Here is a 15,137-nt window from a genome sequence, read left to right as displayed (position 1 = left end):
AAAGAGGTTGTGTATCATGCCATAAAAGGATCAACAACTTGCAAAAAGACAGTGCCTGAAGAAGAAGCTAACAAATTTTTGAAGTTTATTAAGCAAAGTGAGTATAAGGTCGTAGATCAACTAAAACAAACCCCTTCTAAGATATATGTTCTTTCTTTGTTATTAAACTCTGAAGCGTATAGAAGAGCATTGATGAAAGTTTTAAATGAGGCCGATGTTACTCATGATATCAATGTGGACCAGTTTGATGGAGTTGTCGGTAATATCACTGCTAGTAGCAGGTTGAGTTTTAGCGATGTTGAATTACCAACTGAGGGGATGGAGCATAATAAAACACTACACATCTCTGTGAGGTGTCATGATCATATTCTTGCACGAGTGCTAGTTGATAACGATTCATCGTTAAATGTCATGCTGAAATCGACACTTTGAAAACTTTTTGTTGATGGGGCTTGTTTGAAGTCGAGTGCTATGGTGGTGAAAGCATTTAATAGATCTAGAAGAAAATTTGTTGGTGAGATTGACCTGCCGATTCAAATCGGACCCTATAACTTTGGAATAACATTCCAAATGATGGATATTAAGCCGACGTAGAGTTGCCTTTTAGGGATACTGTGGATTCACGCTGCTGGAGCAGTGACATCCACTCTCCACCAAAAGCTAAAGTTTATAGTGAACAATAAGCTGGTGATAATATATGGGGAAGAATATATGATAGTGAATCATCTAATACCTGGATTCACACAGAGGAAACCATAAAGACTTCCTTCCAAGCATTAGAAATCGCAAATACTGTCTTCATGGGTGAAGGATTTTGTTTAAAAGAACCAAAACTATCTACCACGTCATTGAAGTCTACAAAATCCTTGTTGGAAGGATGAGCTTTTGTTAAATTTGGGAAATTGATAGAAGTACCCAAAAAGAACGATATGTACGGTTTGGGATATGTACCTACTAAAGTTGACAAAGAAAAGGCTATGAAGGAAAAAATGGAAAGCAGGATGACCCGTTTGGAAAATCGGGTACCAAATTCACAAAAGATTTCTATTTGTGACATTCACCAAACTTTTCAAAGCGCTGGAATAATATATGTTGTTCAAGTGGCTGTTGCGAAAGAGGATCATGTTGATGATGATACCCTCAAATTGGTGTACCCTTGTCATCCAAACATCAGTCTCAACAATTGGAAGATCATCGAGTTTCTCGTTGTAACACCCCGTTTTTCAAAGCGAGGGTATATTTTTTTTTTCAAAAGAAATTAAAATAAAACAAAGTAAAACAAATGAGGAAATGCTTTTGGATAAATAATTGAGTCATTATAATTTACGCAGCGGAAAAGTTTCTCCAATTATAAATCCAAAACATTTACATAACATCAAATGGTACATGGAACCCATCCAAAGATGATATCAAACTGATAATATTTGTATAAGTACAGTTTTCCAAACTATAAATACTCCAAACCAAAAAGAAGGACCCCTAGTCCCTATACATCATCCTAATCTGATCATCCTACCAAAAAGCTATACACCCTGAGTAATCTCCACGCGCCCCGTGAGATCCTCCTAACGTAACTGCAGTCAAGCGTTCCCATCTCCATTCCTGTCCGTAGGGTACGAACCGGTAGGGCCGTCCTGACTCTCATCTGAGGGCAAAGCCCAGATTTCCACAATAGTGTAAAGGGTCACCAACCAGAAAATAACAGTTAACATATAGCAATTAAGTTTTTGAATGCTCAAAACAACTTTTCAACTAAGCATGCACCTTAACAGGATTTTCAATATGCGAAAAGTTCATACAGTACATTGCTAATGAAAATGAAGGTAAAATGCAGTTCTCAATCTCCTAATTAACACATAATAAAACAAGACATGGATAGATTCATGAGCAATTAATCATACAACTAAAACTGAGGATTTTCACTGAGCCAATCGATTGGGCAATCGATTGGGGTGAAGATTTTTAATGAAAATAGAATCCTGGGCTGAATCAATCGATTTGGCAATCGATTGACAGGATAACGGAGCCCCTGACTTAATACCAATCGATTTCCAAATCGATTTCCTGAAGGTTTTTAGTGAAATTTTGAACTCTGGCTTGATTCAATCGATTGGGCAATCGATTGACAGGATAGCTGAGCCCCTGACTTAATGGCCAATCGATTGGGCAATCGATTTCGTAAGGGATTTTTCGAAAACTGATTACAAAATCGATTGGCTAATCGATTTTGTTCATTTGGCCAAGCCCCTGACTTCCATCCAATCGATTGGGAAATCGATTTCCCTGATCATTTTTCCAAAAATTCATGAATTAACCTAAGTCATTCCTAATCAAGTTCACAACTTAACACTTAGCAATTTCTACGCGATTACCACGGCAATTGGGATCTCGATAACCATCATACTTACACACAATAATCAACACATAACACTTAGCATTTTCAACGCAATTAACACGATAAATCAAATTCAAATCACTCAATCATAAAACTCAATCAAACACGACTCGTGTGCCAAGCACCCTAATGCAATGCGTATATGCCAAAATGCATGGACTCGGAATTCCAAACCAAAACCCTCCTCGAAGGGCCGTAAATCATAATTGTACCGCCTATCGCAGGCCAAAGTACCAATTACCGAGGTGCCACCTATCACGGGTCAGCACGATTTACTAAAATGCGTAAATCATAAACGTACCACCTATCACGGGTCAGTACAGTTTACCGAGGTGTCACCTATCACGGGTCAACACGATTTACTAAAAGAAAAAGCGGGAATCGTAAACGTACCGCCTATCACAGACCAGTACTGTTTACCTAGGTGCCACCTATCACGGGTCAGCACAATTCACCAAAAATGTAAATCGTAAATGTACCACCTATCACGGGTCAGTACAGTTTACCAAGGTGTCACCTATCACGGGTCAACACGATTTACTAAATAGTAACTCGTAAACGTACCACCTATCACGGGTCAGTACAGTTTACCAAGGTGTCACCTATCACGGGTCAACACGAATTACTAAATAGTAAATCGTAAACGTACAACCTATCACGGGTCAGTACAGTTTACCAAGGTGTCACCTATCACGGGTCGACACAATTTACCAAATGAAATGCATGAGCATACACAGACTCCATTCACAACAATCGTTAAGCAAATGCAGATATTAAAAGATTCCCCATTTTTAATACCCATTTAACTTAAACGACTTTCAAACAACATTAATTAAATAAGTCATTAAGAGATTCCCCGTTCTTAATACCGATTTAACTTAATGATTTTCAAAACAAAACGTTAAGCAAACAGTCATATTAAGAGATTCCCCATTCTTAATATACTTTTGACTTAAACGATTTTCTCGCAAAACATTCAGTAAACGAGTCATTAAGAGATTCCCCATTCTTAATACTCATTTACCGAAACGATTTTCAAAAACGATAGTTAAGTAACCGAGACATTAAGAGATTCCCCATTCTCAACGCCCAGTTAACTTAAACATTTTCCTCAAATACACATTAAGTAAACCGAGGTATTAAAAGATTCCCCATTTTTAATACTCGTTTAACTCTAATGGTTTTCAAATTCCACAGAAACAAATTCAAACATACTTTCACATTCAAACCATAATTCACAACAACCACACCAATTAACAAACATCAAGTACGAACACACCAAATACAACGAACACAAATCACGCAACATAACACCCAGATACATCAAATTTCATTTACCACGAAACATTCATCACTATAAACAAAACCTAACTCTAAGGTTTTTACCCATAACGCACTAGTTTCGTTTTTCCCCAAATCGATACATTTAACCCTAACAAATTCCTTCCCACACAACTACAGATAAGTCCCTAATGCAAGCTAGAAGTTTGGAAGGAGCCCTTACCTCAACGTTAGCTTTATCGTGCGTTTCCGGTACCGCGAGAAATTCCGGTAAAATCTCCGCTCGCAACGCCGCTTCCAAATTAGTTCCCTAGCACCGTAGCGTGGTGGTGAGCAACTTTCCCTTCTATCTCTTCGAGAAATGAGGTTTGGATCTAGAAGAAACGGAGGGGTTTGTGTTTGGATCTCAAAAACCGTTTTTCTTCGTTTTCGAATCAAAGAGGAAGAGTGGAGTTGCGAAAACCTTGATCTAACTCTCACCCAACCTTGGGTCACTAGCTTTGAAGGAAAGGAAGCAACGAATACGAAAAATGGAGAAAGGATGGATTTTTGGTTTTCTTGCGTGAACCTGAGGAAGGAGATGGAAATTGGAAATTTCCTTCCTTTCTTTTTCTTTCCTTTGTTTTTCCTTTCTTCCTTTTTCCTTCCTTCCTTTATATACTATTTTCTTTTCCTTTTCCTTCCTTCTAGTTTTCCTTTCTTTTTTCCTCCAAACAAACATATATAAATATAATAAATATAACTTAACAAATATCTCAAAATCTAGATATTTATTAAATTACCGTTTCGCCCGAAACGCCTTAAATTCTCCGTAAAGGATTTTCCGCAGTTAAATTCAATTTATTTATCGACGAGAAATTCTAATTGGCATCGAAATACCTTTTTGATTATGAAACTCCAAAATATTATTAACTTTGGCTTAAAAGCCTCCGAGCCAACATCCAAAATACGCCAAAAATACATAAATGGTACTTTAAAATTACGGGTCTTACATTCATCACAAAATGGGGAACTTTCTGTTATAAAGTGATGCCATTTGGATTGAAGAATGCTCGGGAAAATTATCAAAGAGCAATGGTAACTTTGTTTCATGACATGATGCATAAGGAAATAGAGGTTTACGTGAACGATATGATTGCAAAATCTCATACCGAAGAAGACCATGTTATTAACCTTCAAAAGTTTTGTGTGCGACTAAGGAAGTTCAGACTCCGTTTAAATCCAGCTAAATGCACTTTTGGTGTAAGATTAGGCAAGTTACTCGGGTTTATCGTTAGTCAAAAAGGGATAGAAGTGGACCCATATAAAGTAAGAGCAATACAAGAGATGTCTACTCCACGCACGGAAAAAGAAGTTCGTGGCTTTTTGGGTAGATTGAATTACATTGTCAGGTTCATATCACATCTCACAGCTACATGCGAGCCAATTTTCAAGTTGTTGCGCAAAGACCAAAAGGTTGAATGGAATGAGAATTGTCAAAAAGCTTTCGAAAAGATTAAAAAATACTTGTCAAGACCTCCAATCTTAGTGCCTCATGTTCCTGGGAAGCCACTTATTATGTATCTGACAGTACTTGACGAGTCAACGGGTTGTGTACTGGGGCAGCATGACAAATCTGGTAAGAAAGAACATGCTATTTATTATTTGAGCAAAAAATTCACCAACTGTGAAACAAGGTATTCACTACTTGAACAAACATGTTACGCATTAGGATGGGCTGCTCGTCGGTTGAGGCAATACATGTTATGTCATACAACTTGGTTGGTGTCTAAAATAGACCCAATTAAATACATATTTGAGAAACCTTCTCTTACTGGAAATATTTCCCGTTGACAGATGTTGTTATCAGAATATGATTTGGTATATGTTACACAAAAAGCTATCAAAGGAAGTTCCCTAGTTGAGTATTTGGCCCAACAACCGTTAGAAAATTACCAATCAATGCAGTGTGAATTCCCCGATGAAGGCATCATGACTTTATTTGAAGAGACTGAATCACTTGATAAAGAAAAATGGACGTTGGTGTTTGATGGTGCTTCTAACGCGTTAGGTCATGGAATTGGGGCCATTTTAATTTCCCCAGAAAACCAATTCACTCCATTTACTGCTAGGTTGTGTTTTGATTGCACAAACAATATTGCTGAATATGAAGCATGTGTTATGGGCATTAAAGCAGCTATTGAATCAAATGTAAACGTTCTTGAGGTATATGGAGGCTCATTGTTAGTCATCCATCAAATGAAAGGAGAGTGGGAAACGCGATATTCCAACCTGATTTTGTATCATACCCATATCAAAGAATTGACAGAACACTTCGAGAAGATCACTTTTCACCATATTCCTCGAGAAGAAAACCAATTGGCTGACGCTCTGGCCACATTGTCGTCAATGTTCAAAATAAGCATCGGTCACGACGTGCCAGTTATAAAAATTCAACAAAGGGATAAACCTGCATATTGCTTATCAATAGAAGAAGAACTTGATAGCCTGCCGTGGTTTTATGATATCAAATCCTATGTTAAGAATAGGGAATATCCATCGGGTATTTCAGAGAATGACAAGAAGGTTTTGAGGAAGTTGTCAATGAACTTCTTCTTAAATAGTGATGTGCTTTATAAGAGGAATCATCATATGGTTCTCCTCAGATGTGTGGATAAAATGGAAGCAGAAAAGATCATTCAAGAGGTTCACGAAGGTTCTTTTGGAACTCATGCAAATGGGCACGCAATGGCAAGAAAAATCTTGAGGGTTGCCTATTATTGGTTGACCATGGAATCTGATTGCTTTAGTTACGTAAAGAAACATCATACATGTCAAATTTATGCTGATAAAGTACATGTACCGCCCACCTCTTTGAACGTTTTAAAATCACCATGGCCATTTTCAATGTGGGGGATGGATGTTATTGGACTCATCGAGCCTAAAGCTTCAAATGGGTATCGATTTATCCTAGTAGCTATTGATTATTTCACAAAATGGGCTGAAGCCGCTTCTTATGCCAATGTGACGAGAAGTGTGGTTGTCAAATTCATCAAAAGAGAATTGATTTGTCGATATGGCTTACCAAATAAGATAATCACTGACAATGCGACCAATCAGAATAACAAAATGATGAAGGAGTTGTGTGATAATTTTAAAATTCATCATCATAATTCTTCACCATATCGTCCAAAAATGAATGGGACTGTAGAAACAACAAATAAGAATATCAAGAAGATCATACAAAATATGGTGGAGACATATAAGGATTGGCATGAAATGTTTCCCTTTGCATTACATGGTTATAGAACCTTTGTTCGTACCTCAACAGAGGCAGCTCCTTTCTCATTGGTGTATGGAATGGAAGCGGTACTTCCCATTGAAGTTGAAATTCCCTCGATCAGAGTCTTGATGGAAACAAAACTGGAAGAGGCTGAGTGGGTTCAATCACGATTTGACCAGTTAAATCTCATAGAAGAAAAAAGGATGATAGCTCTATGTCACGACCAGCTATATCAAAAAAGACTTAAAAAGGCATACGAGAAAAAAGTCCGTCCTCGAGAGTTTCAAGAAGGGGACTTGGTGTTAAAGAAAATATTGCCCATAAAAAAGGATTTTCGTGGAAAGTGGAAATGTTTCCCTTTGCATTACATGGTTATAGAACCTTTGTTCGTACCTCAACAGAGGCAGCTCCTTTCTCATTGGTGTATGGAATGGAAGCGGTACTTCCCATTGAAGTTGAAATTCCCTCGATCAGAGTCTTGATGGAAACAAAACTGGAAGAGGCTGAGTGGGTTCAATCGCGATTTGACCAATTAAATCTCATAGAAGAAAAAAGAATGATAGCTCTATGCCACGACCAGCTATATCAAAAAAGACTTAATAAGGCATATGAGAAAAAAGTCTGTCCTCGAGAGTTTCAAGAAGGGGACTTGGTGTTAAAGAAAATATTGCCCATAAAAAAAGACTCTCGTGGAAAGTGGACCCGAATTACGAAGGACCATATGTTATGAAAAAAGTTTTTTTCTGGGGGAGCTCTAATACTCGTAGAAATGGATGGAGAGGACATTCCACTTCTAGTAAATTCAGATGCAGTCAAAAAATATTATGCTTAAAAAGAATTATGATAAAAAAAAAGGGCTCGCTAGGTTGAAAACCTGAAAAGGCGACCTAGGCAAAAATTAGAGCATCCCGATGAATTGGAAACTTGGAAGAGTGGTCCATGCAAAAGTTAGGGATAAAAAAAATCAAGCGCTTCAAACTGGGGCAATTATTATTCTTAGAAGCTCATTATTAGGATTCCTAAATTACAAGAATGACTAGCGTTTGTTATGTCTCCACCTAAAATTAAACATACTCATCCCCACATTGTAACCCCTACCTCAATTGTTTTGCTTCCAATGTAACGAATGTATATTTTCCAATATTTTCATTCGATTTTGTACGTTACACTCTTTATATACCAATCCAGTTTCATTATTGATTGTTCTATTGTTTCAAAATTTTGTTTTATGATTATAAATGTTGAAATTTGAAATATGTGAAAATATTAAAGTATTTTGAATATTTTGACACTTGGAAAATATATACACGGGAACTCGTTTAATTCTCAAGATATATGAGTGTGTGAAAAATAATAAGGAGGGTAGTCGTTTTAAACAATGGATTTTTGCTTCGTCTCGAAAAAGCGGTCATTCGATAGATACGAAGAGTCATCATGTGGAAACAATATTTGTCTTTATTTATCCATTGAATCTTGGGACGACGAAGAGCATAAGGATCGAAGAATCAAAGAAATGAAAAAAAATTGATCTATAATACATGACACACATAAATCATGCATAATTTACTCATACTCACATGATCCATGCATCTTCATTGACACTTTACCTATACTCAATGCATAACAGACGCATTCAATGCATAACACACGCATGAATCGTTCATACCTTATCGTTCGAATTGCAAGTATCATATACTTATTCTCCCTCTTTATCTACCTTCAAGATTGGACCAATTATGATCTACGCATCGATAAACAATCTGAAGACGATCACTTTCATCTCTATAAATCTACGCATCGGTAATCAATCTGAAGACGATCATTTTTGTTTCTATAGATCTACGCATCGGTAACAAATCTGAAGACGATCATTTTTAATTTCTATAGATCTACACATCGGTAACCAATCCGAAGACGATCATTTTTGTTTTTATAGATCTACGCATCGGTAACCAATCTGAAGACGATAATTTTTAATTTCTATAGATCTAAGCATCGGTAACCAATCCAAAGACGATCACCTTCATTTCGGTCGATCTATGCATCGGTAACCAATCCGGAGATGATCATTTTTATTTCTGTCGATCTACCCATCGGTAATTAATCAGAAGACGATCATTTTGCACATAAAAATTTTGCATCATCCCCACTTTAACATTTCAATGGCACTTTAATACATGTGTTTGTTATTGGACAAAATTTAAGTCCTTATATTTACTTATCTTTTAGCTGATAACATGAAGAACGAATACCATTGTTATTCATATTTTCATATTTTTCAAGTAAAATATAATTAAATAGGGGCAGCTATAGTACCCCAATTTTGTTAAAAACAAATCAGAAAAAAAAATAAATCAAAAAAAGGAAATATATATTTAAAAAAAGAAATAAACATAGTTACAATAAATAATTTCATTATGTCTCATAAATTTCCAATGTCAAATCTAATTACAATTCTAAAATCAAATCAAATTACAAATTAAAAATAAAACCAAATTAAATTACAATAAAATTTAAACCAAATTAAATTAAACCAGCCTGCTTTGGCTCTATTTTGTTGTTGTCCTTAATGTCGCCTCTCTGTTTCTGATGCAATATCATGGTTGAGGCACTAGCCTTTGCTTTATAACTAATTAGATAAACATAAAAGCATAATTTTTACTAGTCAGCCTTTGTACACATGATAAAAATTAAAAGACAAAATTTGGAGTTTGAAAAAAAAAAAAACTAAAGGACAAATTACAGCTGCAAATAAAAGCTCAGCAAAAGAACAAATGAAGACAAGCATAGGCTAAAACCATGAATGCATCAAATGCAGAAAAAAAAACGCAGATGATGAGCAAAGGAAACGAAACATCAAAATTGGAACTGGAAACAGAGGCAAACAAGAAAGCAATTAAACAGATAAAAAAACTCTATGAATACACCTTATCAAATTTCAAAAGGGGGGAGGGATCTGAGATTAACTCTACTAAAAAAAACACATATACAAAGAAGGGGAAGGGGAAAAAATCAGAGAGAGTTTCAATAACAAACAACAAACACGAAACATTAAGGTATTTTTTCTTGTTGCTCTTTATCATCATCAAACAATCACTCTTTTATTTAAAATAACGTAGACTTTTTATTTAATGAACGAAATATAAAACAATTAAAAATCTGAACCTGTGATGATGTCTTTTTCGTTGTTGCCATCGTCGATGTCACTGTCGCCATTGTCGTTGTCGGCGCTACCACCGTCGCTGAGGTTGCCGTCACCTTCCTCACCATCGTCGTTCCCTCATTTCTCTTTCGATTTTGCATCCTAGTTTTTTTTCCAATCGTGTTTCTGCCTGGCCGCCTCCTTTGCATTGTCATGTTGGTCGCCTCCTTTGTGTTGTCATGTTGGCCGCCTCCTTAAAATGAAACTAGGATTTTCTAGGTTTTGTTTTGACCTTTTTTTTATTAAGTTGGGTTGGGCATGTGTTTTAAGCTAATAACTAAAATATATTCAAGCTCAATCCATTTAAATCTATTCATTTTATTTTTAATTTTTTTTTATAAAGAAAATGAGTTAATTTCCTTCATAACTAAATATCAACTTCATCATAAAAAATATAAATAAATATTATGTTAACAATTAATTAGATATGACATCTTTTTAATTTTTGAGTTGTTAGAACACAAGCGGTACAACTTGATAGTTCTAAAACTCTCTTTATTTATTTAATTTATTTATTTATTTATTTTAATGAACTAATCTAAAATCGACTTATAAATTTGATGTAATATTATTTCTTATCTTTGAGTTGTTAATACACGTATTCTACAACTTGGTGTTTTTTTAAATTCATATGAAACTCAATAATAATATAAAATATTTTTTTAGAGGATTAGATTAGATGTGACATCTTCTTTACTCCTTGAGTCTTGAGACACAAGTTGTACAACTTGATCGTCCTAAAACTCATATTTTAAAATATTTATTCAAATAAAACTATTTTATTTTTCTATTTTGTCAAAAAAAAATTTTATTACAAGACAATTTTTTTTAAAACACACTTAACACATCTGCATTTTCCTAAGAACTACATAGCTTTGATTTGTCCATCGCATCGGGAGATACGTAGGAACAAGATCGCATTCTTGTCAAGCACATTAATAAATTTTATTTTATTTTCATCTTTTATTTCTTAAGCACATATTCATTCCAAAATCATATTTTAAAAAATAATAATAATTGTTATTCATATTTAATTATAAAGAGAAATAAATATACTTAAGTTAATATTAATCTTGCACAATTAATTATAGGTAACCATATTTTAACGGATGTCGCAGGGTGCTAATACCTTCCCTACGCATAATCGACTCCCGAACTTAAAATTTGGTTTCGAAGACCATTTTTTTAATTTTTTCTATTTTTAAAGGTTTCCCAATATTTTCTTCATTTTAAAATAAATTTTGGTGGCGACTCAATTGAATTCGATAAACACTCCAAATTTTAAGCCGTGACAATGATTGTACTTAGAGAATTTCAAAGCGTGTTGTTACACTTGCCTTTAGGTTTTATTCACCCCACTAATCAGATGCGAACAAAGAATTTCATTCATGGTCCTTTAGAAAACTTTGATATGATTTGCACTAACACACCAAAAGTATTTTTTATATTACAAAAGAATATTTCATACACTTCACTCATGCATTAGAAAACGATATAATGATTTAAAATATAAAAAATGAGAAAATTGTAAATAACAATGACAGAATTCGTATGTCATTTTCTATATAGAAAATATAATATTATAATATTAACTAAAATGTTACTGGTGATAAAAATATAATCTCTTTTGCGCATAGTCTGAATTTGTATTCTAGAGGTCGCATGCAACCACAAGTCCAACAATATAATATAACAATTTTAACTATGTACGCATAATATTTTAAAAATACCTTGCATATCTTGGAAATGGTTAAATAGAAAAGTAAAGTGGTGTTAATTATTCTCTTAGTGGATCCTTAATTAATGCATCGGAATGCTTGGAGTTAGTGGTCTGAGGGAGTCCCGTTTTGTTGTGTTGAAATTGATTTTCAATTTGATTTGTAAGTATCATGGAATGTGTGGGAATGGATTGAAGATCAACGCGGGTTGCTTCTGCTAATTCAGTACTTGATTTTACTATTTAAGTATATACTGATGAGCCTCACATTTTTTTAAAATTTGTCTACAATTGTAAGTTGAATAGGTTTTCAAATTCTGTACACTAATGGGCAACTCTTTGTGCCATCTTTCATTATTAATGAAGTTTTCTTTTGGCATTAAATAAAAATAATAATTTGATTACCTGACACGTGTCATTTGTTGCGTGGCATAACCTCCCACCATGAATTTCACGTGGCACTCGACAAGCATGCAAAATGCAAACATCCTCCACGTGTCACTTTCCACAACCATTGTATCAGTAACCGCCGTTTCACCTTCTTATAAACGACGTGCATATAACCCAAAAACGACAGAAAAACAGCATTAGGAATATTCATGGAAACTCCTTGTTCAGCAGCAACTCTATCATGGGAAGTTCTCATCCTTGTGGCACATCACCTTGACCCCAAAACCATAGCAATAGCTTCATGCGTATCAAAATCATGGTTACATTCTATGTCCTCTGATCTTCTTTGGAAACCAATCGTAACAACTTATTTTCCCTCTCTCTCCACGCTTCCATCCTCCGTCTCATACATCCGTCTTTTCGCACTAGGACACTCCGCTAACACGCGCCGTCGTAAGACCCCGTCGAAGCCGATCCTATCCCTCGGCGATATCATCTTTGCGGTTTCGATTTCTTCCAAGCGAGACTCTAGCGTTGTAGCCGCTGCATCGAGAACCGCGGATGAAATGGTGGTGGATCCCCCTGGCGTGTTTCGTTTTAGTGTTGGCTGCGATGGTTGTATTGCAGAAAAGAGTGAGGGCTTGGAGGAGGTGGTGAAGGTGACGTGGAATGTTGTGGTGAAAGGGTGGAGAGGGGTTTTTACTTTGATGGATTGTGAGGGGAAGGTGGGGTTTATGCGTGGGGGAGAAGGGTGGTTTTCGCAGGAGCTTCCAGGACCAAGGTGTTGTTGGAAGGTAGTGGCGAGTTCGGTGGTGGCGGATATGAAGGTGGGGATGTGTGGTGGTGAGGAAAGTGATGGTGGGAAAGTAAGAGTGGAGAAGGTAAGTATTGGGATTTTGAGTGTTGTGGAGTGGAGGTACGTTGGTATTGAAGATGGTCTTAGATACTTGCAACATTTTCTTCTATAACAGTACTACTAGTACTTATATAACGCAATGTGATGATTTTGTAATTATTGCAATGCCATATATTAATGCAATAGTTTAGTGAGTCTACAAAGTTTAAAAAGTTTTAGTAGATTAAATCCTTAATACAATGCAATATACATCATCATCTATACGAATTTACATTCCAAAAAATATTTGGGGGACACGTAAAAATGTATACATAAATATAAGATGAACTGTTGGTTTAAGCTTAGGAAGTTTTTTATGGATGTCTATCCAATATAAATTTTGAAATAGAAATAGAGATAAGTATAACTGCACTTATATTCTTGTAAGAAAACTACTCTTAAATTTATGGCTTCATTTTCATATAGGGAGCCAATGCAGGATAAGTAATTAGTTAGGATACTATTCTTTTTTTTTTTGAGTAAAAATAAAATACAATTAGTCTTAGTTAGAATAATATTCTTTTTTTTTGAGTAAAAATAAAATACAATTAGTCTGTTAAATTTTTATTTTGATTTAATTATTTGATTTAAATTATATTTGTATCATTAATTTTTATAATGATTAGTTATGTGGAAGATTTCTGATTATTTGAAATTTTATTAAATATTGCAACTTTATTTTTCTACAACAAGTTAAAGTCATATTTAATTTTAAAAGATAATAAATTGTATGTATAATTTAATATTGTTTTAAAAGTTAATGTTGTAAATGAATATTTAATTTAAAAGATTTGAATTGAGAAAAAAATAAATTTAAAATATTTAAATAAAAGTTAAATATTTAAAAGTGTATTTTTACTATTTTTTTTTTAAAAATTGAACATCTTTGTTACTCATTTGTTTATTCAATTTATTATGTTAAATTAATATTTTACAGTATTTTTTTAAGTCTTTTAAAATGTTTTAATATCTAATGCTATTAAAAGATATAATAACGTTATTTAAAATAAAAAAGCGTTGTAAAATATATAGTGCTTAGTATTTTTTAAATTAGTTTTATAACATTTTTCTCAAAAAAACTGCAATAGGTGTATATATAGTACGTTTATTATATTAGTTTTACAACGTTTTTAAAGAAAAAATGTTGTAATAGATATATTTTAAAAAATGTTTTAAATTTATTTTTAAAAGTAATGTAAAATGTTGGTTTGTATAAATAGGTCTTTAATAGTATGTGTTAAAAAAATGCGTTGTCTTTAAATTAAATTTCAATCTTTTTTTTCAAAATCATATTTATCAAGTACATATTGACACAATAAGTCTTTTTTAATTCAAACATTATATTATATATTATATTATGAACATCAATACCATATATTTATGACAACAAGTTTAATTACATCAATACTATTATCAACATCAACATATTCACAATATCAATTACATAGTCACAACAACAATATCATGTCAGTAGCAATTTCCAGCAATTTCTTACTTTACTCTACTGTAACAAAAAATAAAATAAACTAATTAGAATAATGACCAGTTCACACAAAAATATACAATAATAGTTTACAATGTAAAATTCATCTATTAACAAATTATATAACTTTCAGTTTGATCACATACTAACACCAGTCTTCCTTTATTTTAGTTAGATCATTTTCAGAGTATGTTGAATTGGAGTTGTTAAAGTACTATGCGATATAATATTTGAATATAAATAAGTTAGAATCAAATATATATAGTTTATATATGAAAATCAAAATATAATAAAAATAGCATTCTGTTTCTGGAATTATATTTTGATTCATATCAATAATCTCCTTCATGAATCACAAAATATAATATCAACAATCTATGTTGTTAGTTTGATGAGGGCACTCTAAATTTGTACGTCAATAAATATTTATACATTTATTGTAAATAAAATTTTAATGGCATATAATTAAGTTTTATAACAAAAATTTCAAATATTTATTAGAATCTATGTGA

The 15,137-nt window shown here is 33.7% G+C and overlaps 1 protein-coding gene across 1 annotated transcript; it reads left to right on the top strand.

Moving 5' to 3' along the window:
• Positions 1 to 12,387: 12,387 nt before the first annotated feature.
• On the top strand, positions 12,388 to 13,593 carry LOC101510237 (probable F-box protein At5g04010). Its single transcript, XM_004514528.4, has one exon. It carries the CDS (start codon positions 12,457 to 12,459, stop codon positions 13,213 to 13,215), a length of 759 nt encoding a protein of 252 aa, XP_004514585.1. The 5' UTR covers positions 12,388 to 12,456; the 3' UTR covers positions 13,216 to 13,593.
• The last annotated feature ends 1,544 nt before the right edge of the window (positions 13,594 to 15,137 follow it).

The sequence above is a fragment of the Cicer arietinum genome, chromosome 4, assembly GCF_000331145.2.
Source record: "Cicer arietinum cultivar CDC Frontier isolate Library 1 chromosome 4, Cicar.CDCFrontier_v2.0, whole genome shotgun sequence".
NCBI classification, from domain to species: domain Eukaryota; kingdom Viridiplantae; phylum Streptophyta; class Magnoliopsida; order Fabales; family Fabaceae; genus Cicer; species Cicer arietinum.
This window is presented reverse-complemented; position numbering and strand designations above follow the sequence as displayed.

Excerpts from the sequence above, each read along its gene's own strand:
- LOC101510237 (XM_004514528.4), top strand. The coding sequence starts at position 12,457 with ATGGAAACTCCTTGTTCAGCAGCAACTCTATCATGGGAAGTTCTCATC.